The sequence below is a fragment of the Zingiber officinale genome, unplaced genomic scaffold (assembly GCF_018446385.1).
Source record: "Zingiber officinale cultivar Zhangliang unplaced genomic scaffold, Zo_v1.1 ctg51, whole genome shotgun sequence".
NCBI lineage: Eukaryota > Viridiplantae > Streptophyta > Magnoliopsida > Zingiberales > Zingiberaceae > Zingiber > Zingiber officinale.
The window spans coordinates 74,307-102,115 of record NW_024589951.1 but is presented as its reverse complement, the minus strand read 5'-3'; the positions used below and the strand labels follow the sequence as shown (position 1 = coordinate 102,115).

Sequence of the window (27,809 nt, the reverse complement as noted above, 5' to 3'; positions counted from 1 at the left end):
ATTTTATTTGTCATAAAGTTACGTTGACAAGATAGTTAATGGGTAAAATCCTCCTCTTACAAATGTTGATTTTGTATACGTCCACACTAACGTGGCATGCAAAATTCACGTGTTTTGAGGTGTTGGTAAATTTAAATAGTATTGTTAGAGGAATCAATATTATTTTAAATTTAGAGTCTTGACCAAATATTTGATTAAAGATAGACCAACTATTAATTTTATTCATCATAAAGTAAGGTTGACGAGATAATAAAATTAAATGATAAAATTTCCTCTTTGAATTTGTATACGTCCACACTAACGTGGCATACAAAATTCATGGGGATTTTTAAGGAGTTGGTCTTAACCAAATATTTTTGTGATTCTTAGGAAGATGGTCAATCCCTAGCTGATATACTTTAGGATAGACTTAGTGGTCCCAATTATAATTGATTGGAAATAGAATTTTGACATTAAGGTAGACTGTCCTCTTAGAACTAAGAACAATATAGGTGTATTTTATTCATTAGTTGATACATGTTTAGTGGAGTTATCTACCGACCTGGTGTGTAGATATGAGAGCCACTGATCATATTTGCAATTCATTGCAGGGTTCCAGGAAACCCGACAACTAAATGAAAATAAAAAACACCGTCCACATGGGCACTACTGCAAAAGTAGCAGTGGGAGAGGTTTATTCTCTAATAGGAATAAAATTTGGATTATTAGGAATTGTCTTTACATACTAAGTTTAGAAAGAACCTGATTTCAGTTTCTAAACTATTATAAAATAGATATTGTGTCTATTTTGATAACAAAGTTGTTATCAAGAAAAATAGGCAAGTTATCTATTCTGGTATGTTGGTTGACAATTTATAATCCAATAACTCCCATGATGCAACAAATGGAAATTAATAACACATCTTCTAACGTAAGAGAAAGCAACCTTCGAAAAGGAACCAATTATATCTTTGACATCTAAGGCTAGGTTATATTAACTTAAGTAGGTTTCATTGGTAGCTGATGAACTTTTGGGTTCATTAGTAGTGGAAATCTTTCCAACCTGCGAGTCTTACTTGGAAGGAAAATAACCAAGAAGCTTTTAAGTCCAAGGGGTATGGAGTCAAAGATATGTTGAAATCGGTTCATTCTGATTTGTGTGATCCTATGACTATCCAGACAAGAGGTAGTATTGAATATTTCATCTATTTTATAGACAACTATTCAAGATACAAATAAATTTACTTAATGTACCGTAAGACTAAGTACTTTGATTAGTTCAAAGAGTACAAGGCTGATGCGGAGAAATGTTAAAGTAAATGTCACTATGGTAAGATCGTAATGGCAAGTACCTCTTGGGAGAATTTAGGAGTCACTTATCAAAAGTAGGGATTCAATCCCAACTAACTGCACCTGGTACACCCCAACAGAATGGTGTAGTAGAAAGAAGGTAAAGGACTCTTATGAAATAATTAGATAGATGATGAGTTATTTAGAAAATTACCAAATTTGTTTTAAGGATAAACTTTGATAACTAAAGTGAACATAGTACCTTCCAAGTTAGAACTCTCTACTCATATAGAATTGCTGAATAGGTGAAAACCTATTTTGAAGCATATTCGGATTTGGGTAATCCAGTACATATGTTAAAGAGAGACAATGATAAGTTGGATAGGAGTTCACTTGTTTGTAAGTTATCCTAGATAAACAAAAGTAGGTTTATAGTCTTAAAAATCAGAAGGTAATTGTTAGCATCAATGACTGATTTTTTAGAAAAGGACTATATAATGAACCACGTGCTCATAAGTAAATTTGTTCTTAAGGAAATAATAAAGGACATGTCTAACCTAGTACCAACTGTACAAGATGAGATACCACAAGAAAACTGCAACACGTATCACAAATTGATACACAATTACAGAAAGTGTCTTATTGTAGTGGGAGGGTTGTTATGCAACCTAAATAGGTTCATGTTTTGGGAGAGTTTTTGGACTCGATCCCTGGAGGGCATGAACCTGATCTCCGGTCATATGATGAAGCACTCCAAGATAAAGATGCAGCATCTTGGCAAAGAGTAATGAATAAAAGAATTAGAATATATGTATTCTAATAAAATCTGGAAGCTTGTAGAATCACCAAATGGTGTAAAAGTCGTTGGGTATAAAAAGGTCTATAATAGGAAAAGAGGGATAGACAGGAAGGTAGTAACTTTCAAAGCAAGGCTTGATGAAAAAGGAAACTTTTTCACTGGTAGTCATGCTTAAGTCTATCCGGATTCTTTTATCTATTTGGCAAGAGGATGTCAAGACAGCATTCCTTAATGGAAGTTTTGAAAAAAAACATCCATATAAAGCAACCAGAAGGGTTCATTGCAAAGGGCTAAGAGCATCTTGTGTAAGCTCAATCAGTCTATGGACTGAGGCAAAGCTTCAAGGTCTTGGAACATCCGGTTTATCAAAGTAATCCAGATCTATGGATTTATTTAGTAACTGGATAAGTCTTGTGTATACAAAAGGTGTGATGGAAGCGTGGTGGTATTTCTTGTACTATACGTAGATAACATTTTTGGTAGTTGGAAACAATATCAAAATGTTGTCAGAAGTAAGGGTATGATTGTCCAAATAATTCGATATAAAGGACTTGGGAGAATGTATATATTTTTGAGATCAAAATAATAAGGGATCGAAAGAAAAATATATTTTACTTATCCCAAGCTTGATACATCGGAAAATCCTTGCTCGTTTTAAGCATGCAAAACTCCTCGAAAGGTTTCTTACTTTTTAAGGATGGAGTAACTTTATCTAAAGATATGTCTCTGTAGACATCAAAGGAGATAAAGGAAATAAAGGCAGTTCTTTATGCTACGGCTGTTGGAAGCCTAATGTATGCTATGTACGAGATCAGAAATCTGTTTTGCCAAATGCATAGTTAGCAGATATCAAAGTAACCCTGGACATGGACAGTGGACTGCAGTAAAGCATATATTGTAGTACCTTAGAGGCACTAGAGATTATATGCTAGCTTACAAGACAGTTAATTTGGTCCTTGTGGGTTGTATGGATTTTGACTTCCAATCGGATAGGGACAATAATAAGTCAACCTCGGGGTTTTGTGTTTACTTTAGGAGGTAAAGTCATAACTATGGAAGAGTGATAAGCATAGGTGTTTTTCTGGACTCCACCATAGAAGCTTAGTATATGGCAAGCCTCTGAGGTAGCTATAAAAGCTGAATGACTCAATAATCTCAAGATAGACTTAGATATGATTTCTGGTTTGTCCAAAGATTATTACAATTTATTGTAATAATATTGGTGCAGTAGCAAACTCGAAGAAACCATAAGTCTATAAAGGCAAGTAAACACAATAGAGCGCAAGTACCACCCAATACGAGAAATCGTATAAACGAGGAGAAGTTGTTGCTGCCTAAATTGCATCAGGTGATGACCTATAGATCCTTCCACCGAGGTCCTTAAGGCAAGAGCTTTTGATGGACATGTTGAAGGGTTAGGAATCAGATGTATGGCAGCAGATATGGCAGCTTAGTCTTTTAGTATAAGTGGGAGATTGTTAGGGTGTATACTAAAAGCCTAGCTTTTGGTATAAACATTTATCTAGTAATAAGAATCACATTGGTCAAATGTCTACATTTATGATAAATATAGTTGTTCAATTAATTTATATTGTAGATAACATGGTGTGTGGTGTCACACACAGAGGATCATGTTATCAGTACCTTATAAATTATAAACAGTAGCTCACGACCAAAATGGAAAGGAACAAACCATTAGAAGGTCGTAGTGTAATTAGGTATCAGTTTATCTTGACTGTATAATTACACTAGTACACTTAGAGTGTATTGAGTAGGACCATTTGAGGTCGTTTCTTTTATACTGATTTTATAAAGAAACAAAGACCTCGGTTATTATGGAAGTGTGTGCTCTTAATCCTAATATAATAACAAGCACATATATTTGATATTTATTTCTTTAATTTATCAATGGGTGAGATTTAGTTCGATGAATCAATAAGCCCGATAAGTTGGGAAATGGTATCACTTATAGTGTGTGTTGTTGATTATAGAAGGAAACTGTGTCCTAGAGATACTAGGTTGATAATGTCCTCAAGAGGAGCTCATAAGGATTGTCATGTTAAACCCTGCAGGTGGACTTAGTCCGACATGATGATAAGGTTGAGTGGTACTACTCTTGGACTAAGATATTAATTAAATGAGTTGTCAATAACTCACTTAATTAGTGGACATTCGATATCTTAAACACAGGGAGACTAACACACTCATGATAAGAAGGAGCCCAAAATGTAATTTGGGATTGGTGCGGTAGTTCAATAATAGTTCTCTAGTGGAATGAATTATTATTGATAAAATTAAGTTGTGTGTTCGGGGCACGGGATGCTTAATTTTATCGGGAGACCAAAACCAATTCCTCCTCTCGGTCCCTATCGTAGCCTCTTGTATATAGAGATTTATACCCACCACATACCCATCTTCTTACCCAACCAATAGGGGCCGGCCAAGCTAAGCTTGAAGCTCAAGCTTAGGGCCGGCCAAGCCTAAAGGTTGGCCTTAAGGTGGCCGGCCAATAGCTTGGAGCCCAAGCTTAGGTGGCCGGCCACATCATATTAAAAAGAATTTTTTATTAAAATTATTTCTTATGTGGATATCATAGTTTTAAAAGAGAGTTTAAAATTAAATCTTTCCTTTTAAAGCTTTCTACAAAAGATTAAGAAAAGATTTGAAATCTTTCCTTATTTGTAGATTGAAAGGAGATTTTATTTTTAAGAAAAACTTTCCTTTTTAACCATGATAATAATTTAAAAGAGAAGTTTAAAAATTAAATATTCTCTTTTATTAGTTTCTACAAAAGATTAAGAAAAGATTTGATATCTTTCCTTATTTGTAGATTGAAAAGAGATTTTAATTTTTAAGAGATAACTTTCCTTTTGGAAATTATCCACATGTTTAAAAGAAGAATTTTAATTTATAAAATTTCCTTTTTATACCATGAAGGGAAAATTATTGGAGAAATTTTTTATAAATTTCTGGAGACAAATTAGGAAGTTTTAATTAATTAAAACTCTCCTTGTTTATAGCTTGATGGTGGCCGGCCATGTAAATTGAGAATAGGAAAATTGTTTTTAATTAAATAAATTTTTCTTTTCCATGGCAAAAGAATTAAGGAAGTTTTTAATTAAATTTCCTTATTTGCCAAGACCAAGGATTATAAAAGAGGGGGTAGAGGTGCCTTCATGGGTGATCAACTCTATTATTCTTCTCCTCTCTTTTCCTCCTTGGTGGCCGGCCCTAGCTTCTTCCTCTTCTCTTCTTCTTATGGCCGGCGGCAACCTCTCTTGGAGCTCTTGATGGTGGCCGGTTCTAGCTAGGAGAAGAAGGAGAGAAAGGTGGTTTTGTTTCTTGCATCCCTTGGAGCTTGGTGGTGGTGGCCGGACCTCTACTTCTCTTGGAGAATTGTGGTGGCCGAAACTTGTAAGGAAGAAGAAGGTGCTTGGTGGTTCTCATCTCGGAAGATCGTTGTCCACACAACGTCCGAGGTTAGAAGAGGAATACGGTAGAAGATCAAGAGGTCTTTTAGAAGGTATAACTAGTAATTTTTCCTTTCCGCATCATGCTAGTTATTTATGGAAATAATACCAAATACAAGAGGCTTACGATTCTAGTATTTCGAATATGTTTTTCGAAGTTGTGTTCTTTTATTTTTCTTTTCCTTGTGATTTGATTGTTCTTTTTGGTTGACCTAAAGTTATTTTAGGAAATTAAATATTAGCTTTCCATAAAAGGTTTTGTCTAGTCGGTGGTGGTTGTTCCCATATCCAAGAAGGTCATGTGCCTCGCCACGTCAGTACTGGGAACCAATTATGTAAATTAATATTTAATGGAATTAATAACTTAGGTGATTTGGATCAAACGTGTTAAGTTCCGCAGGAGACCCAAGTCTAAACCTTAAAGAATAAATAGATTAAGTTTTGGATCAAACGTGTTAAGTTCCGCAGGCGATCCAAAATTTAATTTAAAAGAACACATGGTAGCTAGGAAAAGGTTCAGACCTTTGTACAAAATTTTTGTACAGTGGAACCTCTAGGTTTTCCGAGTAGCAACCAACATTCCTAGCTCCAGGGGCCTTTAAATAGCCTCTGGAAATCTGATCTCGAGGGTCCAAGGTGCCTCCAATAGGAGTCCAAGGTGCCTCCAAGAGGTGAGCGGATAAAACTTTATCCGCAGCTCGAAACGGTCACTTTGACCTGTTGAATGCGCCTTCAACAAAGTAGAAGGTGCCTTCAAGCTGGAGGCGCCTCCAAGCTTGATGGAGGCGCCTCCAAGCTGACAGCTCCAATTCCAGCTTGCTTTCTTCAGCTTCCGACGCTCCGTTCTTTTGGGTGATTGCGGCCAACCAGAATAGGGCTCACCCGAACCCAATTCCCGGCCTTCTCCTCGAGCAGCCTTCCGTCCCGGCTTAACGTCCCTCGAACGCCGTGCACGCTCTTCACTCCCACCGGAGTACTCTTTCGTAGCTCTCTCGTCCTTCGGACGCATCGAGCCCGTCGGCTCCCTTCCCGTGCCGTCCTTCTCACTAGATGCGTCTTCCGCTCGACTTCCTGTGCTCCTAAGATCCTGCACACTCAGACACAGGGATCAAATACAGCAGGACCTAACCAACTTGGTTGATCACATCAAAACTACCACGGGGTCCAACATCTTATACAGCTGATCCCCGACCAAAGTGAACCATCTCACTCGCCTTTTTAATAAGCGGGCCTCTTTTTGATCGAAAGGTGTGACACCCGATCAAAGGAACTCTATCAATGTTATCCTCCAGTCGCTCAGGAAGGTTATCTCTTCTATCCTGTCAATATACGTCACCAATGAGACTTGCTCGATCGGTTGCTCTATCACGATCGGCGACAATGAACTGGCTAACTTCACCAACCCATCTGTGGCCTGATTCTTTGCCCGGGGAATCATTTGTATGAGGACTTCTTGGAAATTTTTTTTTAGCTTCTCAAAGGCTTTTGCGTATAGCTTGAGTCGGGAGCTGCTTATCTCGAACGTCCCTGATAGCTGCCGAGCTTCCAACTGAGAGTTCGAGTGAATGAGGATTTTTGTGGCTCTGACATGTCGTGTCGTCTATAAGCCGGCTATCAATGCTTCATATTCGGCTTCCTTATTGGTGGCCCGATAATTCAATCGAACGGAAAGTTGCATCCAATCCTCTCGCAGTGATATTAGTAGTATGTCGATCCCACTGCCTTGCCGGGTGGAAGAACCGTCGACATATATTCTCCAATTTTCTTCCGGCTCAGCGTTCTGGATCTCTGTGACGAAATTAGCCAAGGCCTGAGCTTTGATCTCCGTTCGGGGCTGATATTATATGTCAAATTCACTTAACTCGATTGTCCACTTGATTAGCCAGCCGGATGCCTTTGGGTTGAGGAGGACTCTTCCTACGACGCTGTTAGTCATCATGACGATTGGATGCGCTAGGAAGTACGGGAGGAGTCTTCGAGCAGCTAGCACCAACTCATAAGTTAACTTTTCAAGACATGTATAGTGGGATTTTGCATCTTTCAATATATGGTTCAAAAAATACATGAACTGTTGTTCGTGGCCTTTCTACCTAACTAATGCTGAGCCAACCGCATACTTGGTGGACGACAGGTAGATCCAGAGCGGCTCACTAGCACTCGGCTTAACTAACACAGGCAAGGAGTTAAGGTACTCCTTGAGCTCTTCTAGTGCATTGTCGCACCCCACGTCCCATTGGAATTTCGTCGCTCAACACAGCACCTTGAAGAACGGATGACTCCGGTTGGATGACTTGGAGATGAACCTTGATAGCGCAGTGATTCGTCCGATCAGCCGTTGAGCCTCCTTCAAGTTGTGAGGTGGAGGCATGTCTTATAGCGCCTTCATCTTGCTCAGATTCGCCTTGATGCCCCATTCGGTGATGATGTATTCATGGAAGCGGCCACTCTTCATAGGAGGTCTCTCTGTGATCACGTTCACCTCCAAGCGAGGGTTTTTCCGAGTGACCCTTGCTTCTGATTTGACCATCTCGACGTAGCATCGCCAAGCGGCCAACTGGTCACCCTTGACTTCGCCAATCTTGTTGTCCACCGGGAATTTAATCTTCTGGCAAAAGGTGGACACCACCGCTCGGAACTTGTTAAGGGATGGTTGGCCTAATATGATGTTATAGGTCGACGACGCGTCCACCACAATGAAATTAATGGTCCTTGTCCTCTTTAGCGACTCCTTCCCGAGCGAAACGACCAGGTGAACTTGGCCGATTGACAGCACTTTGTTGCCTGTGAATCCGTAGAGTGGAGTCGTCATGGGTAGCAAATCACCATGATCGATTTGCAATTGATCGAATACCTTCTTGAATATGATATTCACCGAGCTTCCTATATCAACAAAGGTTTGGTGAATAGTGTAATTGGCGATTACAGCTCAGATGATTAGTGTGTCATCGTGAGGGATTTCCACTCCCTCTAAGTCTCTCGGGCCGAAGCTGATCTCAGGTCCTTCGGCTCTCTCTTTACTGCAGTCCACATCATGAATCTCGAGTCGCCGAGCGTGCAACTTCCTCACTTGGTTGGAATAACCACCGGTTAGCCCTCCGACGATCATTTCTATTTTACCCTGAGCGGTGTTGCTCCTATTCTCCTCCTCTTGAGTTGAAGGTCTGCTCCGCTCGACAGGCGCTTGGGCAGGACTTGGGTTGTTCCCTCGCTGGGGTTGATGATAGCATGGCTTGGTCGTTGTTCTTTCTTCTTCTCTTCGGTCAGCTGATCAGCGCCTGTGTCTCCGATCAGGGGATGGTGACCGACAGCGATACCCCCTCAGGGCTGACCTGCTGGCTATCAGCGTCAGGCCATAGTAGTCCCGGGTATTGTGTATCGCCGACTAATAGAAGGAACAAAACATCGATGCCCATATTTTGTCCTTTGCAGCCTTTGGGTGATCGGCTGCCACGTGATGCATGGCATGCGTCTAGGGCTCATGGTGTGGCTGAGCTCCACCCAATAGAGGCCCCTTAGGGGGTTGATGGCTGCTCTACTACCGTCGTTCAGACACTCTTGTGGGTTCGGCTGGTGTCTTCCTCCTCCTTGCCGCCTGGGCTTCTTCCACGTTGATGTATTTAGTGACCTTCTTTTGTAAGCGCTGAAGTCCCTTGGCGGCTTTCGAATGAGCAATCGAAAGAATTCCCCCTCGGTGGACCCTTGGGTGAAGGTGTTCACCAACACATCCAAGGAGACCGTTGGGATGTTCATGGTTACCTGATTGAAGTGTTGGATGTAGACTCTCAATGCTTCTTTGGGCCCTTGCTTCAGCGAGAACAAATCCACGCTCGTCTTCTGGTGACGGTGGCTACTGGTGAAGTGGTGAAGAAATACCACCCGGAAGTCCTTGAAGTTGTGGATTGATCCGTCCAGTAATCTCTTGAACCAGCATTGTGTTAATCCAGAGAGAGAGTGGCGAGGAAGACCCGACATTTAACTTCGTCGATGTACTGATGAAGTGTGGTCGTATTGTCAAATTTGGCCAAGTGGTCATCTGGGTCGGTGGTTCCGTTGTACTCTTCGATCGCCAGTGGAGTGTAGTGCTTTGGCAAAGGGTCGTTCAGAATATCCTTCGAAATTACTGATTGATCTGCTCGGGTGAATCATCCTGCTTGGGTGCCTTCCCTTTCCTTGCGTCCCGAAAGGGTGCATCATCTGAGGAAGACCCCCGGTTATTGTCCGCTCGACCCCCGTTCCTCTGATGGGGTCCTGAATAGCGCTCAGTGGAAGGTATAGGCGTATTGGGCACTTCCCCATATGTGTCGGCCGACTTCTTGCTATTACCCCGAGCAGATATTCGGTCCTCTCGGTCACCGTGTTCTGCTAGTCGGCTAGCGGCTGATGCTGTAGGCTCTTACGCTTGGCGTTCGGCCAACGCCTGTTGTTGTTGTTGCTCTACTATCTTGGTTGCTCGGGCTTGTACCAGCATGTTGAGCAACTCTTGTGTCAGCATCACCGTTGTGAATCATTCAGCGTCTTCCATCTTCTCGTTCAGATGCAGGTTATCTTCCCACATACGACGTCAAAATGATCCTATCCGAAAGCGTGAAGCTGGAAAGCTAGGGATGTAGCAGCTTCGCTGACTAGCAGAAGACCTCGCTCCGCTCTTCAAAACAAGTAACGTCAGTGCCGGGCCAGGGAAGGGATCCCGGTGTTTATTGGTGCGGGAAGCATCCGACGATCGAACTCAAGTTTTAATAATGACAAAGAAATTCAAAGTTAAGATTATTTGTTATCTAACATGTGTGAATGAGTTTACAGGAAAGTCCTAACTGCGGTTAGGTAGGTGAAAAATCCTAAGGGGCGGTAACCTTAGGTCCTAGGGGATGGTAACCGTAGGTGGAGGAAAACCCTAAGGGGTGACAACCTTAGGTCCTAGGGGGTGGTAACCCAAGGTGGTGGAAAATCCTAAGGGGGGATAACCTTAGGTCCTACGGGGAGGTAACCCTAGGTGGAAGAAAACCCTAAGGGGTAGTAACCCTAGGTGCTAGGAGGTGGTAACCCTACGCAGAAAGTTCAGTCGGTCTGGAGGACTAAACTGGCAATAGGTATGCTCTCCTGAGTGGAGTAGGTGAGGACGCGTTCCCCGCAGAGGGAACAGTAGGCGTCGGTTCGACCTAGGGTTTCTGGTCGGAAATCCGAAGTCAGAATCGGACAGTCCGGTGACTGTCATACATTTTTATGCTATTATTGTGGACTAACATGTTTTGCAGGGTCAAAAGAGCAAAGTTTGCCTCGGGTGAACAGTACCCGAGGCACCCTCATGGAGCTTCGAGGCACCTTGGGTGCAAAGGAGGAGAAGTGCGCGCAACAAGGCTGGAGGCGCCCTCATGGAGGCTTAAGGCACCATGGACAACCTTGAAGGTGCCCTCAAGGAGCATGGAGGTGCCTTCAAATGGATGAGCGACGAAGGAGTTTGGGCTTATCCGTGTGCGGCTAACTCGATGATTGGAGGTGCCCTCAAGGGGATTGAGGGCACCCTCAACAGACTTTATAAGGAGGTTTCGACCAACACTTAGAGATATCACTTCCAGAGTAATCCTTCTGCAATACGCTGCTAACGAGGCATTCCGACTGAGCTACGACAAGACCCCGATGACCCGGAGCTGCGAAACTTCCATATTGTGTTGTTGGTATAGCTTTTTCAGCATTGTTTGTAATCATTCCTTGTAATCTTTTTGCACGATTATAGTTATTGCCCAAAGTAAACGCTCAACAAGCGTGGGCCTTGGAGTAGGAGTTGCCCAAGGCTCCGAACCAAGAAAAAATACTTGGGTCTTTTTGTGTGTGCTTTATTTATTTCTGCTACTTTACTCAAACGTTTTCGAATACGAAAAGTGAAAGCCACGAGTGCTATTCGCCCCCCCCCCCCTCTAACGCATCTCGATCCAACAATTGGTATCAAAGCGGGGTCGTTTCGATTTGGTGCAACCACCAGTCAAGCACATTTTCATGGTGTTTTTCAGTTTTTCGGAGTTGATCGAAATCAGTATTCTTGTCATCTTCCGATCTAGTTTTTTTTCTTAATCGAATTTGTCTCGAAGTTGGTGCAACACCACTCGAGATCGCGTAGTATCTTCTCTTTTAAACCGCACTATTAATCCAGGATTAAGTCATGGGACAAGTTTTTTGTTCATTTTTTTTCATGCAAGATTCAATGGCTCTCCAAGAAGGCTATAGTACCGCTCGTCCACTGCTCTTCACCGGAGATGACTTCGGTTACTGGAAGGGCCGAATGGCGGCGTACCTTAAGACTCACTTTGAAGCCTGGATGATCGTCAAAACCGGGCTCGAACTACCAATTGACGGCTCTGGCAAACCAATACCATACGAGAACTGGGACGCGACTCTGATCAAGAAAGTATAAGCCAACGTCAAAGCGACCTGCACCCTCCAATGTGGACTAACGAAGGAGGAGTTGAACTACGTCGGCCCGTTCTCGAGCGCCAAAGAACTGTGGGAGAAGCTGATTGGATTATATGAAGGAACATCCGACACCAAGGTAAGTAAGAGGGATTTTATTCTTAACAAATTATATAATATAAAGTTGCAGGAGGGTGAAACGGCAAGCCAATTGCATGCATGCATCCAAGACCTCCTCAACGGTCTCCACGCAATCGGACAAAAGGTAGAAAATAGAGACATCATCAGGTATTCCCTAAATGTTTTTTTGAGGAATATCTTGTGGGCATCCATGGTAGATGCTTACAAGGTATCCAAGGATCTCTCTTCAATTAAATTGGATGAATTGTTTTCAGAATTCGAATTGCATGAACAGATTAACTCACATTTGGCCAAAAAGGGTATAGCTTTGGTTGCAGGTATAGGCAGAGCGAGCGAGTCAAAACCAAGACGCAGAATCGAACCAGAGTCATAAGAAGAACCGGATTCAGATGATGACGATGACGAGCTCACGACCGAACTCGTCAACCTGGTGAGGAAGCTCTACAAAAAGAAGAAAGGCTTCAACAAGAAGGATGTCAAAAAGTTGATCCAGTCCAAGGAGGCCCAATCAAACTCAAAGGTGAAGTTCGAAGTAACGTGCTATGGATGCAACCAAAAGGGGCACATCAAGGCTAACTGCTCGAACCAGAAAGATGCGAAGAAGCAAGTAAAGAAGAAGGCTCTGAAGGCGACCTGGAACGAGTTTTCTTCAGAAGAGTCCGACGATGAAGAACTCGAACAAACGAGTTTCCTTGCAATGATGGCCCGAGATCGAATCAATGAATCCGGGAGTGAGGACGAATCGGAGGTTGAGTCCGAGAGAAGTCACGAATCCGTATCCGTTTCCGAAGGGCCTAACCCCTCTGTAAGTATTTCTCGCTTATACAATTTAATCAATTATTTTATACATAAATTAGCTAAATCTAACTTTCAGATCAAGTCACTTCTAAAGGAGACAACCCTTACCAACTCTGAATCTTTGACTGACCCGATTCAGACTGGAACTTCAACTCAAGTCCAAAAGCTTGAGGAAGAGAATTCCAACCTGCAAACTCAAGTCAAGGATTTGAAGATAGCATTGGAACGATTTACACTGGGTTCCAAGAATTTTGACTTGATTCTTAGAAAACAGAAGGTCATATACAATCGATCCGGACTAGGGTTTAAAGCTAAAAGAAAATACTAGTGTTATCTATCACTTGTTAACAGATCGAATAGAAAGGTAGTCCAAGCTTGGGTACCTAAGTCCAACTTGGTCAATCAAGTTGGACTTAGTCAATATTGGGTCCCCAAGGATCAAGTTCATTACCTTGATAGACCATATCGAGGCTATGATCTAGGGGAAGTCAATAAAAAAATTATCTTGATAAATAAATAAATTTGCTTGATGATTGTTTATGTTCTATTCTTTATAATATGCATGTTTAGATTAGGATAGATTAAGGACCTAGACGTAATTTACACTTGTTTAGTTAAACCTAGGGGTTTCAAAAGGAAAATTAAATATATAATTTATTTGAAAGGCTCTATCTAGAAGTGGTGGATGATCTCATACCCAAGAAGGCCTAGTGCCTCGCCACAGCCTAGGAGCCAATTTTTGAAATGTGTATTTAATTGACCAATTGGAAAATCAAAGTCTAACTCAAATATAAATTAATCCTTAGAAATAATCTAAATTACAAATAACCATTTCACAATACTACTTAAGGTTCCCTGATTGATAACTTAGAATCGGGTGAGATGGATCTAAGTTGAACTTAGTCAAATTTAACTAAATGAATTAACTTAATAAATAAACTTAATCAACTTAATTAAATTAACTAATAAATAAATTAATTAACTTAATAAATAAATTAATTAACTTAATAAATAATTAATCAACTTAATTAAATTAACTAATAAATAAATTAATTAACTTAAATCAAATTAATCAAATTAATAAACATAATCTAATCAAATTAATAAATCAACTTAAATCAAATCAAACAAATTAATAATTCAGCATAATTTAATCAATCTAATAAATTAATTAACTTAATCAAACCAATTAAACTTAATCAATTAACAACTTAATAAACCATCTCACATTCACTCATAGGAATATCATATTTGATCATCTAAACTGGGTGAGATGGAAAATAAATGAGCTGATTTCAATCAAACTAGCTTCTGAATCTATTAAATTGACCAAAATCAAATACTTTATGTAGGAACATAAAGATTTGGATCAATGGATGCTAGATAGTGGATGCTACAGATACATGAATGGAGATAGATTGAAATTCACTAAGTTGAAACTCAAGAACCTAGGGTCTGTTGCGTTTGGCAATGACGGAACCCTTAAGGTAATCGGAATAGGTAATATTCAATTAAATTCCAATTTTTACATTCGAAAAGTCTTATTGGTTGAACAATTCAGTTTTAATTTACTTAGTATTAGCCAGTTATGTGACTTAGGATATTTAGTCACATTTTCAAAAACTGAGTGCATAATTAAGAACATTAATAATCCTGAAATCACACTTAAGGGTATTAGGAAAAAGAACATCTATACTATAGACCTACCAACTTCCTCATTAGAGTGTTTATTAACACAACAAGAGGAAACCGAGTTATGGCACAGGAGACTGGGCCATACTCACACTAGACTCATTTCAAAAATGAGTCAAAATGGTTTAGTTAGAGGTTTGTTCAAATTAAAATTTACTGAAAATTCAATCTGTAATGCTTGTCAACAGGGTAAACAAACCAAGAAAAATCATAAATTAACCAACCTGAATAGAACTGTTGGATCGAGAAGCGCTAGGGGGGTGAATAGTGCGCGTGGCTTTCACGCGTTTCGGATTCGAAAATCGACAAGAGTAAAGCAGCGGAATAAGAAATAAAAACAAGACACAAAAACACCAAGATTTACTTGGTTCGGAGCCTTGGGTGACTCCTACTCCAATGCCCACGCTCCTTGAGCGTTTACTTTGGGCACCAACTAATATAGTACAAAAGTTACAATTGAATATTATAATAAGTGCAATAAAAGCTATACCGACAACAAAATGGAAATTTAGAAGTTCTGGGTCATCGGGGACTTGTTGTAGCATAGTCGGGTCATTTCTTGAGCAGCACACGAAAGATGAATCGCTTTGGAATTGATGATCTGAGTTGTTGGTCGAATACCCCATATAAAGGCTGTTGGAGGTGCCTCAAAGCCCCTTGAGGGCACCTCCAACGAGCCAAGTCAGCCGCGCGGATAAACGTTGAAGAAGTCCTCGCTGATCCTTTTAAAGGCGCTTCCATAAGCCTTGAAGGCGCCTCCAACCTGCCATCTGAGGCGCCTCAAGCCTCCATGAGGGCGCCTCCAATGTAGCTTCCAGCGCTGCTTCTGCCTTGCACCCGAGGTGCCTCAAGCTCCATGAGGGCACCTCGGTACTATTCATCCGAGGCTAATCTTGCTCCTTTGTCCTTGCAAAACATGTTAGTCCACAAACTAACCACATATCATGCAAAAAAAAGTTAGCACACACAATAATCATAATAAGAAAGTTTGATAGTCACGGACTGCCCGGTTCTGACTTCAGATTTTCAACCGGAACCCCTAGGTCGAACCGACGCCTACTATTCTCTCTTCCGGGGAGCGCATCCTCACCTACTCCACTCAGGAGAGCATACCTGATGCTAGTCCGGTCCTCCAGACCGACTGGATTTTTTGCCTAGGGTTACCTCCCCCTAGGACCTAGGGTTACCACCCCCATGGATTTTTCGCCACCTAGGGTTACCTCCTCCTAGGACCTAAGGTTACCCCCGCTTTGGATTTCCTCCACCTAGGGTTACTACCCCCTAGGGTTTTCCTTCACCTAGGGTACCCCTATGACCTAGGGTTACCACCCCTTAGGGTTTTTCTTCACCTAGGGTTACCACCTCCTAGGACCTAGAGTTACCACCCCCTAGGGTTTTGCACTTGCCTAACCGCAGTTAGGTCTTTCCTGAAAAACCTCATTCGCACATGTTAGATAACAAAACAAGTTAACTTTGAATTCCTTTGCCATTATCAAAACTTGGGTTCGATCGTCGGATGCTTCCCGCACCAACAATCTCTCCCTTTTTTATTATGGAAACTAAAATTCAAAGTTAAGCAAAAAGACATAATAAAGAAGTGTTGTAAAGATAACAGTGCAAGCATAACTGAAAAATAGCGCAGGCATAAATACAAAGCTCTCCCGTAATAAAAACTCTCCCTTAATAAAAGCTCCTTTTAAAATTTTATTTTAAATTTTCTGATACTCTTCCCCTTTGCCATAAATCAAAATAAGCAAGACAGTAAAGAAAAATTAGGAAAGTGATCAATGACCTTAGCTAAGAATAATTTTTTTTTTAGAGATCTTTTTAGTACGTTTAAAATAGAGAATTAGAAATACTTTGATTACAGCTTAGCTTTTTAGAATAAATTTTCTTGTAATACTTTTAGCTAAGTGAACTTCAAGGGGGTTTTTAAAAAAAACTTTAAATTTTGAAAAGTCTTGAAAAGTACTTAGATAAATTTGAAAGGCTTTTGCAAAATATTTAGTTAAAATTGAAAAGGCTTTTGAAAAATATTTAGCCAAATTTGAAGTACTTAGCCATATTTGAGTACTTAGCCAATTTTGAAAAACTTTTTGAAAGGTAATTAGTCAATTTTGAAAAACTTTTTGAAAAGTACTTAGTCAAATTTAAAGTACTTAGCCAGTTTTTAAAGAAGGGAGTTTGATAGGAACTACCACACTTAGCATTAAATAGGAAATTTTCTTGTAGGAAAAATTAATTTTCGAAATAAATTTAGCTAAGGGAAAGTTTTGATTTGAAAAGTAACTTAGCTAAACAATTTGTAAAAAGATGATAAAAGTTTAAATAAAAAAAACTTCTAGAAAAGAGCTCTTTTAGGGTTAAAAGGTTGATTTAATTTTTAGCTTGATTTAAATAATTTTAGCTAAGGCCACCCTCACAAAAAAAACATTCAAAAAGTCCTATAGTTCAAGCATGAGTAAAAAAACAAAAATTAATACTTAATTTTCTTGACCATATGTCTAACCATTTGCTACTAGCTGTTTACCTAGAGGGTAACAATTTTCACTTGGTTAGTCAAGTTAAGTTAGTGATCCAGTTATATTTCACTAAGTCTGGATAACTTAGCTTGATTAATGTAAGTTAGATAGCCCAGACTTATGTCGATACACAGACATAAGCATACTGAAATCTAGGCAATACCCTATGCATCTCACACCATTCTAAATGTTTTCAAACACAAGCAAGTTAATACTAGTGTGCTTGTGAGATGCTCTGGTTGGAACTAGGGGTACATGATTTCTAGGGGATAAAATCCTAAGCTAAACCAGATTTTTAAAAAACTAACAAGAGTTGAAATTTTGAAAAATATTTTTCCTAGGATTTTAAAACCAATTTTAAAAACAAGTTGAGCAAATATAGTAAGTAGAAAATAGGTTCTATTCTACTAATCACATCCCTATTTGTCTTCTAAGTGAACTGAACTCAAGTTCATGTAAGGGATTTGTGAATATGTCAACTAGGTTTGATTTTGACTCAACATAGTTAAGTACAATATCACCCTTAGCTACGTGATCCCTTACAAAGTAGTGATTTACTTCTATATGTTTAGTCTTTGAGTGGTGAATTGAGTTTTTTGTTAGATTAATTAAACTTATATTATCAATTGAAATTTTAGTTTTCTGATATTCTAGTTGATAGTCTTTTAGGGTATGCATCATCCATAATAATTGAGATGCACATTCACCTAGTGCTATATATTCAGCTTCATTGGTAGATAAAGCAACACAGTGTTGCTTTCTGCTGGACCAACTTACTAGGCACTGACCTAGAAATTAACAACTACCACTTGTCTTTTTCCTATCTAGCTTGCACCCGGCATAGTCTGAGTCAGAATAGCCAGTTAGGTCAAGGGTGCAAGACCTAGGGTACCATAATCCTACATTTAGGGTTCCCTTAATATACCTAAGTATTATTTTGACAAAGTTAAGTAAGACTCTTTTTGCACAAGATTGGTATCTTGCACACATACCTACTGCAAAAAGAATGTCTGGACGGCTCGCAGTTAGGTACAGTAGACTCTCTATCGCACTTCGATAGTATTTCAAGTCTACTGATTTACCTTCTAAGTTTGAGTCAATTTTAATATTAGTAGCCATTGGTGTATTAATATTTTTTGAGTTTTCCATTCCGAATTTTCTAATTAATTCCTTTGCATATTTAGTTTGATAGATGTAAATTTCATCTTTGGTTTGTTTAATTTATAAACCTAAGAAAAAGTTAAGTTCAACTACTAGACTCATTTCAAATTCATTTCTCATTAATTTGGTAAATTCTTTTAAAAATTTGGAATTCGTTGAACCAAAAATTATATCTTCTACATATATTTGAGCTATAAAAATATCATTTTATAGGGTTTTTACAAATATGGTTGGATCTATTTGACCTTGGTTGAACCCTTTAGATATTAGATAATTGGATAGGCGTTCATACCAAGCCCTAGGTGCTTGTTTTAATCCATATAAGGTTTTTTTTAGCCTAAAGACATGATTTGGATATTCTAAGTCCTCAAATCCAGGGGGTTGACCTACATATACTTCTTCTTTGATAAATCCATTTAGGAATGCGGATTTTACATCCATTTGATAAAGCTTGAATCCTTTATGTGTTGCATAGGCTAGCAACATCTTAATGGATTCAAGTCTGGCTACAGGGGCATAGGTCTCATCATAGTTCAACCCTTCTATTTGGTTGAACCCTTTAGCTACTAACTTTGCTTTGTTTCTAACTATTTCACCCTGATCATTTAACTTGTTCCTAAAAACCCATTTAGTATCAATTATGGACTTGTTAGTGGGTTTAGGTATTAATTCCTAAACCTGGTTTCTTTCAAATTGGACTAATTCGTCTTGCATTGCTAATGTCCAGTCTGGGTTTGGTAGGGCTTCATCTACAGTTTTGGGTTCAATTTTGGAAATGAGGGCTATTTGGCTTAGGTTTCTATAAGATGACCTAGTTCTGACTCCTAGAGTTGGATCACCCAGTATTTGGTCAGAGGGGTGATTGGTACTTGTTCAAAGAACCTCATCAGGTTATCAATGTAGGACATAAAAAATCGAGGAGTGGAATAATTACCAACAGGAAAAATACTACAGTTAAATAGAAAACAAATAAGCAGCCTAACAAAATCATCCACTTCAAAATCCTTCCATCATCCAGCTAATACAAACATTTTATCATGAATTGTAGTCCTATTTACGTTGCCGACTTTTCCTCCAAATAACCGAGCCACAAATTTGGACTCCATACTGACATCCAAATCAATAGGTTGCCCCACATGGGCCAAACCAAGGATGATGCAAAACTCGGTCGATGTGAATGGAACTACAATGTTATCACCAAACAAGAAAGAACACGAAGACTACTGGAATATGTTTAATACTAAATCTATTATGATACTACTAATTGGCAGCTTAGGAATCTCAAGCCATGGAGCGAGTGGAGTGCTTTTGATCCTCTCTTTTTGCTTATTACCCAAATTGGGCAACACTCCATCCAACACAGCTTTGAAATATGTTGGTGAACAACATGAACATGATTGTATGCTACTTTTGCTCTTGCTCTTCTCCACATATTTCCCCTTAACCTCCTTTATTTTAATAGCTCTAGTTTTCTTTCCCATTTCTGTATAAAAATAAATTATCTAACAATTAATGCCATAAACTATAATTCATGGAAAATATGAGCATTAAAGTTCTTAAATTATATATATTATTCAGTTTATTGATAATCACTACACAACAATCACATATCTCATTCAATCATTTAATTGAAAAAGATAAAACACAAACACATTTATAAAATAGGTTGCAATTTAGAACAATCCAGAACACATTTTTATTCAAATTACCAAAATCAACCACACTGAAACAACAAGAACAATTTATAATTCATACTATAAAGTACAAGTCATGAAAAATATGGACATCAAAATACTTAAATTGAGTATATTATTCAGTTTTTTGCTAATCAATACATAAGAGTAACATATATTTTTTAATTCTTTAATTGAAGAAGATAAATCACAAATAGAGTTATAAAATTATAACTCAAACATCAAAATTAATTTTATTCTATCTAGTAAATTGGACAACATCAAAAATTTAAACTATTTACCCATTCATACCCTAAAGTACAAACCCTAAACATTTTGGACATCAAAGCACTTAAATTGAGTAGATTATTTAATTTATTGATAATCAATACCCAAAACTAACATATATCTTACAATTCTTTAATTGTGTTGATGTATGGTGCACCAGAATCGAACCTGAGTTTTGGTGTTGTTAAATATTCAAGTTAAGTCTTGTTGTGATCTAACAAGTTAACCAAGTGTGTAGGTTGTTTACTCAACTAGGAAAGTCCTACTTGGAGACTAGGTAGGAAAGACTTAGTAGATCATGGAAGCCAGGTGGAAAGACCAAGTGGGTCGAGAGGATTCGACACTTGGCGGAGAAACTCGATAGGTTTGGAGGACCATAGATTGAGGGAAAGTCCTGGGTGGCCGATCCAATACTAAGCGATAAAGTCCAAACATGTCTGGAGGATCATGTTTGGCAGGTAGGTTGAGGTAAGCAACTGGAGGAGTGACAGTGAGGTCATGTTCCTGAAAGGAACAACCTAAGGTCGCTGATCCAACTGAACAATCGGGAAGGTTTCCAAGTTGAGATTGAGATAGTTCTACTGTCTAATACTATTCATGCATCAAATATATTATTACTGTTCTAATCTCTGTTTTGCAAGAATATTCTATATAACTCTGTTTTGTAGGTCCAGTCTGATCAGTCGATCGAACAGGAGGATCGATCGATCGAGCAAGGCTAACTCGGATCAGAGACAAGATCAGATCAAAGCAGAGCAACATTCAATCAAGGCCTGATTGGTCGACCGAACTCGATGATCGGTCGACCGAACCCTAATGATGTGACACCTATCAAATCGATCAGAAGCACATTTAGAAAATTGGTTGATCGGTTGATCGAACTAGGGGATCAGTCGACCAAACTAGCATCGCATTAAAGGCGCATTAATGAAGAATCTCGACGAACGGGGAAAGGTCATAGTTCGATCGACCGAACAAAGCTATCAGTCTACCGAACCATTAAACATCATTAATGCCCGAGGATCGGATCTCAACGAAGAAGGCAGGGAGCGGATTCGGTCGACCGAACCAAAGGATCGGTCGACCGAACGGTACCGATTCTTATAAAAGTGGAGCTCGAGGGTTATTACTATCTTATATTCTTGTATACTGTACACATTGCTTCTTTCTGAAGGTTTCGGAAAGAAGAATATTAGTGGATTGTCCAACGGTGCGATCAAGGATCACAGAGTCTTGGAGTACGAGTCGACGTAGGCTCCGAACCAAGTAACCACATGAGTTCTTTATTTTCTGTTGCACTACTTCTGTTTTTACGAGTAAAAGAAAAGTGTTTTTGACGAGCGATATTCACCTCCTCCCTCTATTGCTTCAATACGATCCTACAAATTGAAGAAGATAAAACACAAACACACTCATAAAATTCAATTCAAACATCAAAACCAATTTTATTCGAGCCAGCAGAATGGACAACACCAATAATTATAACAATTTACTTATTCATATCCTAAAGTACAACCCTATAGATTTTGGATATTAAAGTACTTAAATTGAGTACATTACTTAGTTTATTGCTAATCACTACAAAATTTACACATATCTCATATTCCTTAAATTGGAAAAGATGCAATACAAACTTATTCATAAAATCACAATGCAAACACCTAAACCTAATTTCATTGAACTTCAATCTCAGAAAATCGAAAATACCCATGAACTAAAGCTTCGATTTTTCACAGAGGAATAACAAATTAGTCAAAATCTAGGGCACACAAATTTTACTTACCAATGATTTAAGGGATTAAGATGGTTAGTTGGGTTCTACCGCCTCTCTGAGTTTTGCCTTCAACGTCGATGGAGATTGTTTAGGCATGAAGTCGGAGAGTACGTCGCCGATGGTTTGGAGGTACGGAAGCATAATGCGTCTCTGAGTTTTGGAGTTGCGGAGGAGGAGTGCGTCGTCGAGGTTTGGAGTCGCGAAGTGATGCGTCGGACGATGGGAAAGAAAGGAGCAATTGTGCATTTTAAAATGAGGGCAATATGATAATTTTGTTAAGATTAGGGAGCTAAAATAAATAAATTGGTTTTGTTAAGTATAAAATAAATGTATATTGACACCGGAATGTAAATGTTCAAAGAATGCAAATATTTAAATTTATATGGTGATTTAAAGATAATTTCCTGTTGTTTGCTCCAATTTTACAGAATATATAAAATTAACTTTAGAATTTTCTTATCGAGAAAATTGGAAATTACTTTATTGATCATCAAAACATAAATTTTCTAAGAAGGGGAAACACAGACAATTGATGGGTCACTGAAATAGTGTATCACTTGAGGAGGATGGAGATTGGGCTCCTCACCACAGGCCTCGCCGGAGAAACCCACCTCAGTTGCCCCTCGATCACCGGCGGCGTTCGTGCTCCCAGGCGGCCGCGTCGCTTGAAGCTGATCTTAAAGCTCTTCTTCTCATTCACCCGCTCGAACGTCAAGCTTCTCGGTACCACAACCGCCGATACGAACTTCGGCACCTTCACCTTCGCGTAGTACGTCGCCGGGGACTGGCCGACGTTGGTCACGGTCCTAATGAAACTCACCGTCCTTTTCGGGTCCGTTGTCAATTGGACGGTGATGGAGGGATAGTTCAGGTCTCCTTCTTGGATGCTCTTGATCGACGAGCAGTTGATTTTCCGGTTAACGATAGATCGAATTTGATAGTCAGAATAGCCGAGGCCGCAGAGGTAGGGATAGTAGTCCTCCGGCGAGTTGTCGTAGACGAGCCCCGGGTCGAGGACCTTTAGCGGCTTGACATGGCCTGCGCCGAGGGCGAAGATATCGGCCGGGAGGTTGGTCTCGTCGGAGATGGGTTTGTTGGTGTTGTCCTTCACGTAGGCGGTGGTCATTATGGCGGATTTGATGGCGGCGGGAGACCAATCGGGATGGGCTTTCTTGATCAGGGCGGCGACGCCGGAAAGGTGCGGGCAGGACATGGAGGTGCCGGAGATGACCTTAAATTTTTCCGTGTTCCAGGCGGCGAGGACGTTGACTCCGGGGCCAGTGATGTCGGGCTTGAGGATCCCCGGCGTGATTAGGCTGGGCCCGCGGGAGGAGAAGGAGGTGATCGCCGGCGAGCGGGGCATGTGAGTGACGGCGCCACTGAACATGATGGAGGCCGTCGGGCGGGCAGTGGAGTTGATGTAGGCCTTGATATCAAGTCCGCCGGCGTAAGGAATGTTAGACGCCGGGACGGTGAGGAGGTTGGCGTAAGTGCTATAGCCGTCTAAATCATAGTTGGGCAACACCATGCCGGCGGCGCCGGCTTGCTTGACGACTTCATCCAATGGGACGGTGGGATCGCCACCGCGGTCGCAGAACACGATCTTTCCCTTCACGTTGACGCCGTCCAGGGAACCCTCGAGGCAAAACCTGGCCCTGCCGTCGAGAAGCACGAGAGGGTACTTCTTCTTCGGCGAGAATCCCCGCGGCTGGTACAAGCTCTGGCCGCGGAACTGGCGGCCGTCGCCGAGCTTGACGGTGGCCGAAAACGAGCGGTCCATGGTGCTCGCTGCCACCGTGAGCAACCACGGCGCGTCATTGACTACGGTGGATTGGTACGGCCCTGAGTTGCCAGCAGCGCAGCTGACGAAAATTCCTCTGCTCATGGCGTGGAACCCGCCGATCGAGACCGAATCATCGTAGAAGGGAGTAGGCACGTAGCCGCCGAGCGAGATCGAAAGTACATCGACTCCGTCCTCCACCGCGGCGTCCATGCCGGCGAGTATGTCGTACGACTGACACCCCTCGTCCGTGCACACCTTGTACATAGCGACGTGCGCTAGCGGGGCCACCCCGGCGGCGAGGCCCCTGGCGAGCCCGTACACGTTGGCGTGCTTCACGAACGCGCCGCCAGCGGTGCTCGCCGTGTGAGTTCCGTGGCCGTCGTTATCGATCGGCGAGACCGTCGACCGGTGCCGGGACCGGTCGTAATTGACGAAGGACCGAACGCCGATGAGCTTGTTGTTGCAGAACTGCTTCGTGAACGACGCGTTCCCGAAGTCGCACCGACCCTTCCACTTGGCGGGCGGCGGCGGAATGCCTTGGTCGTCAAACGAAGGATGGCCGGGGGTGACGCCGGTGTCTAGGAGGCCGATGATGACGCCTTCGCCCATGTCGGTGATGTTCCACACGCTATGGGTGCGGTGGCGCAGCCCCAGGAACCGCGGCGTGTGGGTGGTCAGCGGACGGTAAACAGAGCTCGGGACGGCGCGCACGAACCAGTCCACCTTCGACATAGCCGCCACCTCCCGCTCCGTCAACATCGCCGAGAAGCCGGTCATAACATTCCTGTAGGAGTGTATAACCCTCGACGCCGCATCATCTTCTTCGATCTCCAAAGTGCCGGCGACGTTCTTCAAAAGGGAGTTGTAGTCAACGGAATCATACGCCGAAACCGGCGGTGGGATATCAACATAAACAATGTAGGCTTTGAGCTCTTCGTCGGAGTAGGCGGCGCCGCCGCCGGTGAGGAGAACGGAAACACAGAGGAAGAAGAAATGAATCGTCATTAACGCTATTCGATATTCTTCACAAAAGAATTTATACAAGAGATTTTTTTAATAATTATGGTATTTTTATGGAATTTGGCAGCAAAGGAGCATTAATTTGAATAATGATTTGCCAATTCAATGCATTTGAATTAATTTTAGAAAATGAAAGGGCAACATTTTAAATTTATAATTGTAAAAAAAACTTTTATTTAAAAAAACTATTTTTAAAAAGAGAAATGATACGCTAAGGGAATCTGGAGCACAAAATGCTCAGGGAATGACTTAGCACTTCCTGCGTGGAAAAAAAAAAGAAATAAAAAAATCAATACGGAGCAAACAGGCAAGCTTTTGCCCTAAATCCCACGGCTTCTCTTTCCCCTCCACCTGCAATGCGATTCTCGACTCGACTTCTCCCTTCTCCTCCACCACCAGCGAAGCCCTATCTCCCTTCTCCTCCACCAGCAAAGCCCTAAAGCTCCTCCACCAGCGAAGCTCGTCCTCTACTCCACGCGGTGAAGCTCCAAGCTCCTCCACCATGCTGTGAAGCTCACGCGGCTCGGCTCGACTTCTCCCTTCTCCTCCACTGTCGCCGCTTCTCCCTCCTCCTCCACCCACGACGACGGCCAACCGAATCCTTAGACGCCACCCCAGCAAAGCCCTAAAGTCGTCCTCCACTAGCGAAGCCCTAAAGCTCATCCACCAGCGAAGCTCGTCCTCTACTCCACACTGTGAAGCTCCTCCACGTTGTGAAGCTCCTCGAAGCTTCTCAAAGACCTAAATCTCCTCCACACCCTAAAGTCATACTTCCCCCGGACCTAAAACTCCTCCACAGTAATTCTGTCGAAGCTCCTCCACGCCCTAACGCCACACTAACTTGGTCGATGTGGAGAGGATCTCGTTCGGAGGGAAGGTAAGAGTTATTTTCTTCCTTATAGTTCCTTTAGAGGATTTTTATTGGTTGATTAATTGGAGGAATATGTTTCTAGTGCTCATTTCGGCACAGAAATGTCACTCTTTGATCGTCGATGTTACTGTATCTACTGGATTTAGGAGTCGTTTGGGGAATTTGAGATTCTTTGTTCGTTTGAATGATTGACTTGAGATTTTAGAAGGATTTTAGGCTGCGTAAGCAAATATGCTTCCCTTTTGCCATATATGATGTTATGGGTGTCGTATTGTTATATCATATAGCTGCAAACAATTTGGTAATTAGGTGATCTTTCTAGTTTGCATTCGTTTTCTCTTCTTTTCTTTTTTTGTCAGTTGCTGGCATTTCTTCTCATATTGCTGTATTTTTTCCTATTACATGTTTTGGTCATGATTGATGAGTTGTTCTTCTATATGATTATTTCTTTCTTTTATGCTAGGCACTTGTAGAAAGATAACCCAACCAATACCTATTTTAATTGGGATCAATCAGTGTTAACACAAATGATTGAAGTCTGGTTTAGAAACTCATAGATGAATGCGAATTATTTGTGAGCTTGGAGGCGTCGGAAGCCCTCGATCTGGAAGCATCGAGCGCCGAGCAAAAGTCCAGTCGAATTATTTGAACTCACATAATGTCCGGAAGCATCAAGCGCAGAGCAAAAGTTCAGTCGATCTGGAGGATCGTACTGGCAACAGGTAAAACTCCTGAGTGGAGTAGGTGAGGACGCATTCCCCGCAGAGGGAACAGTAGGCGTCGGGTCGACCTAGGACTTCCGGTCGGAAATCCGAAGTCAGACTCGGACAGTCTGAAGACTGTCAGAATATTTTATTATCATGATTAATATTTGTGCTAACTTGGTTTTGTAGGATGTGTTTGTATTTGTAGACTAACATGTTTTGCAGGGCCAAAAACTAGAGTTTAGCCTCGGATGAACAGTGTATGAGGCGCCTCCATGGAGCTTGGAGGCGCCTCGGGTGCAAGCTGAAGCCACCTGTCCAGAGGAGCTGGAGGCGCCTCGGATGAAGCTGGAGGCGCCTTGGACCAAGGCTTGAAGGCGCCTTGAAGAGGCTTGGAGGCGCCTTGAAGAGGCTTGGAGGCGCCTTAAACCAGATAAGGGGCGACCAGGCCTGTACTGATCCACCCGTGCGACTCAGCGGCCTGGAGGCGCCTCCAGCACAGTATAAAAGAGGGGTTCAAGGCAACACTCCAGATATCTTCGTCCAAGCGATCCTTCTGCGAAAAGCTGCTAACGACACATCTCGAAGTGCTGCGACAACCTCCCGACGACCCAGAACTTCATTTTTTCATCTCTCGTTGTCGGTATAAGATCATTATTTTAATTTGAGATGTAATTGTTATTGGAACCCCAAGGTTGGTTTTGGTGTGATCAACAAGTTAAGTTAGGTTCTGTTGTTTTCTAACCTTGTGTCTAAGTGTGCAGGAGCTTAGGAGCACAGGTACTCGAGCGGAAGACGCAGCTAGCGAGAAGGATGGCACGCGGTGCGTCCGAGGGACGAGGCGCTGCGGAAGAGTACACCGGCGGACGAGAAGGAAGTGCGCGCGATGGTTCCGAGGTACGAAAGCCGGAGCGGAAGATTGCTCGGGGAGCAAGAGACGCAGCTAGCGCGAAGGTCGGCACGGGGTGCGATCGAGGGACGAAGTCTGCGGATGGGTACGCTGGTGGACGAGAAGGGACACGCGGCAATTCCGAGGGACGAGAAGCCGGAGGGAAGCACGCTCGAGAAGACTGGAAGATGGGTTCGGGTGAGCCCTATTCCGGATGTCAGAGATCACCCAATCAAGCGGATCCGGAGCGGAAGAACCGGACCGAGGCGGGACTGAACCAGAGAAGCGGTCCCGGATAAAAAAGTCAATTGTGTTGACTTTGGTCCGGGCGCCGGAACTAAGTCGGGCGCCCGAACGTCTCAACAATTTTGACCAGATCGAGAATTATCTCGATCCGAACGTTGGGGATAAATTTTATCCCCAGCCGGAACCCTTCAGGCGCCCGACCAAGGCTATAAATATAGCCTTGGTCCGTAAGCTTTAATCGGATCGAAATTGTAAACAACACTTGTGTGCTTCCACCGCTTAGATTAGCTTCTTTCTTTTTGTAACG

The 27,809-nt window shown here is 41.7% G+C and overlaps 1 protein-coding gene across 1 annotated transcript; it reads right to left on the bottom strand.

Moving 5' to 3' along the window:
* Positions 1 to 22,542: 22,542 nt before the first annotated feature.
* Positions 22,543 to 24,777, bottom strand: LOC122037476 (subtilisin-like protease 4). The gene has a single exon (XM_042596974.1). It carries the CDS (start codon positions 24,775 to 24,777, stop codon positions 22,543 to 22,545), a length of 2,235 nt encoding a protein of 744 aa, XP_042452908.1.
* Positions 24,778 to 27,809: the final 3,032 nt, after the last annotated feature.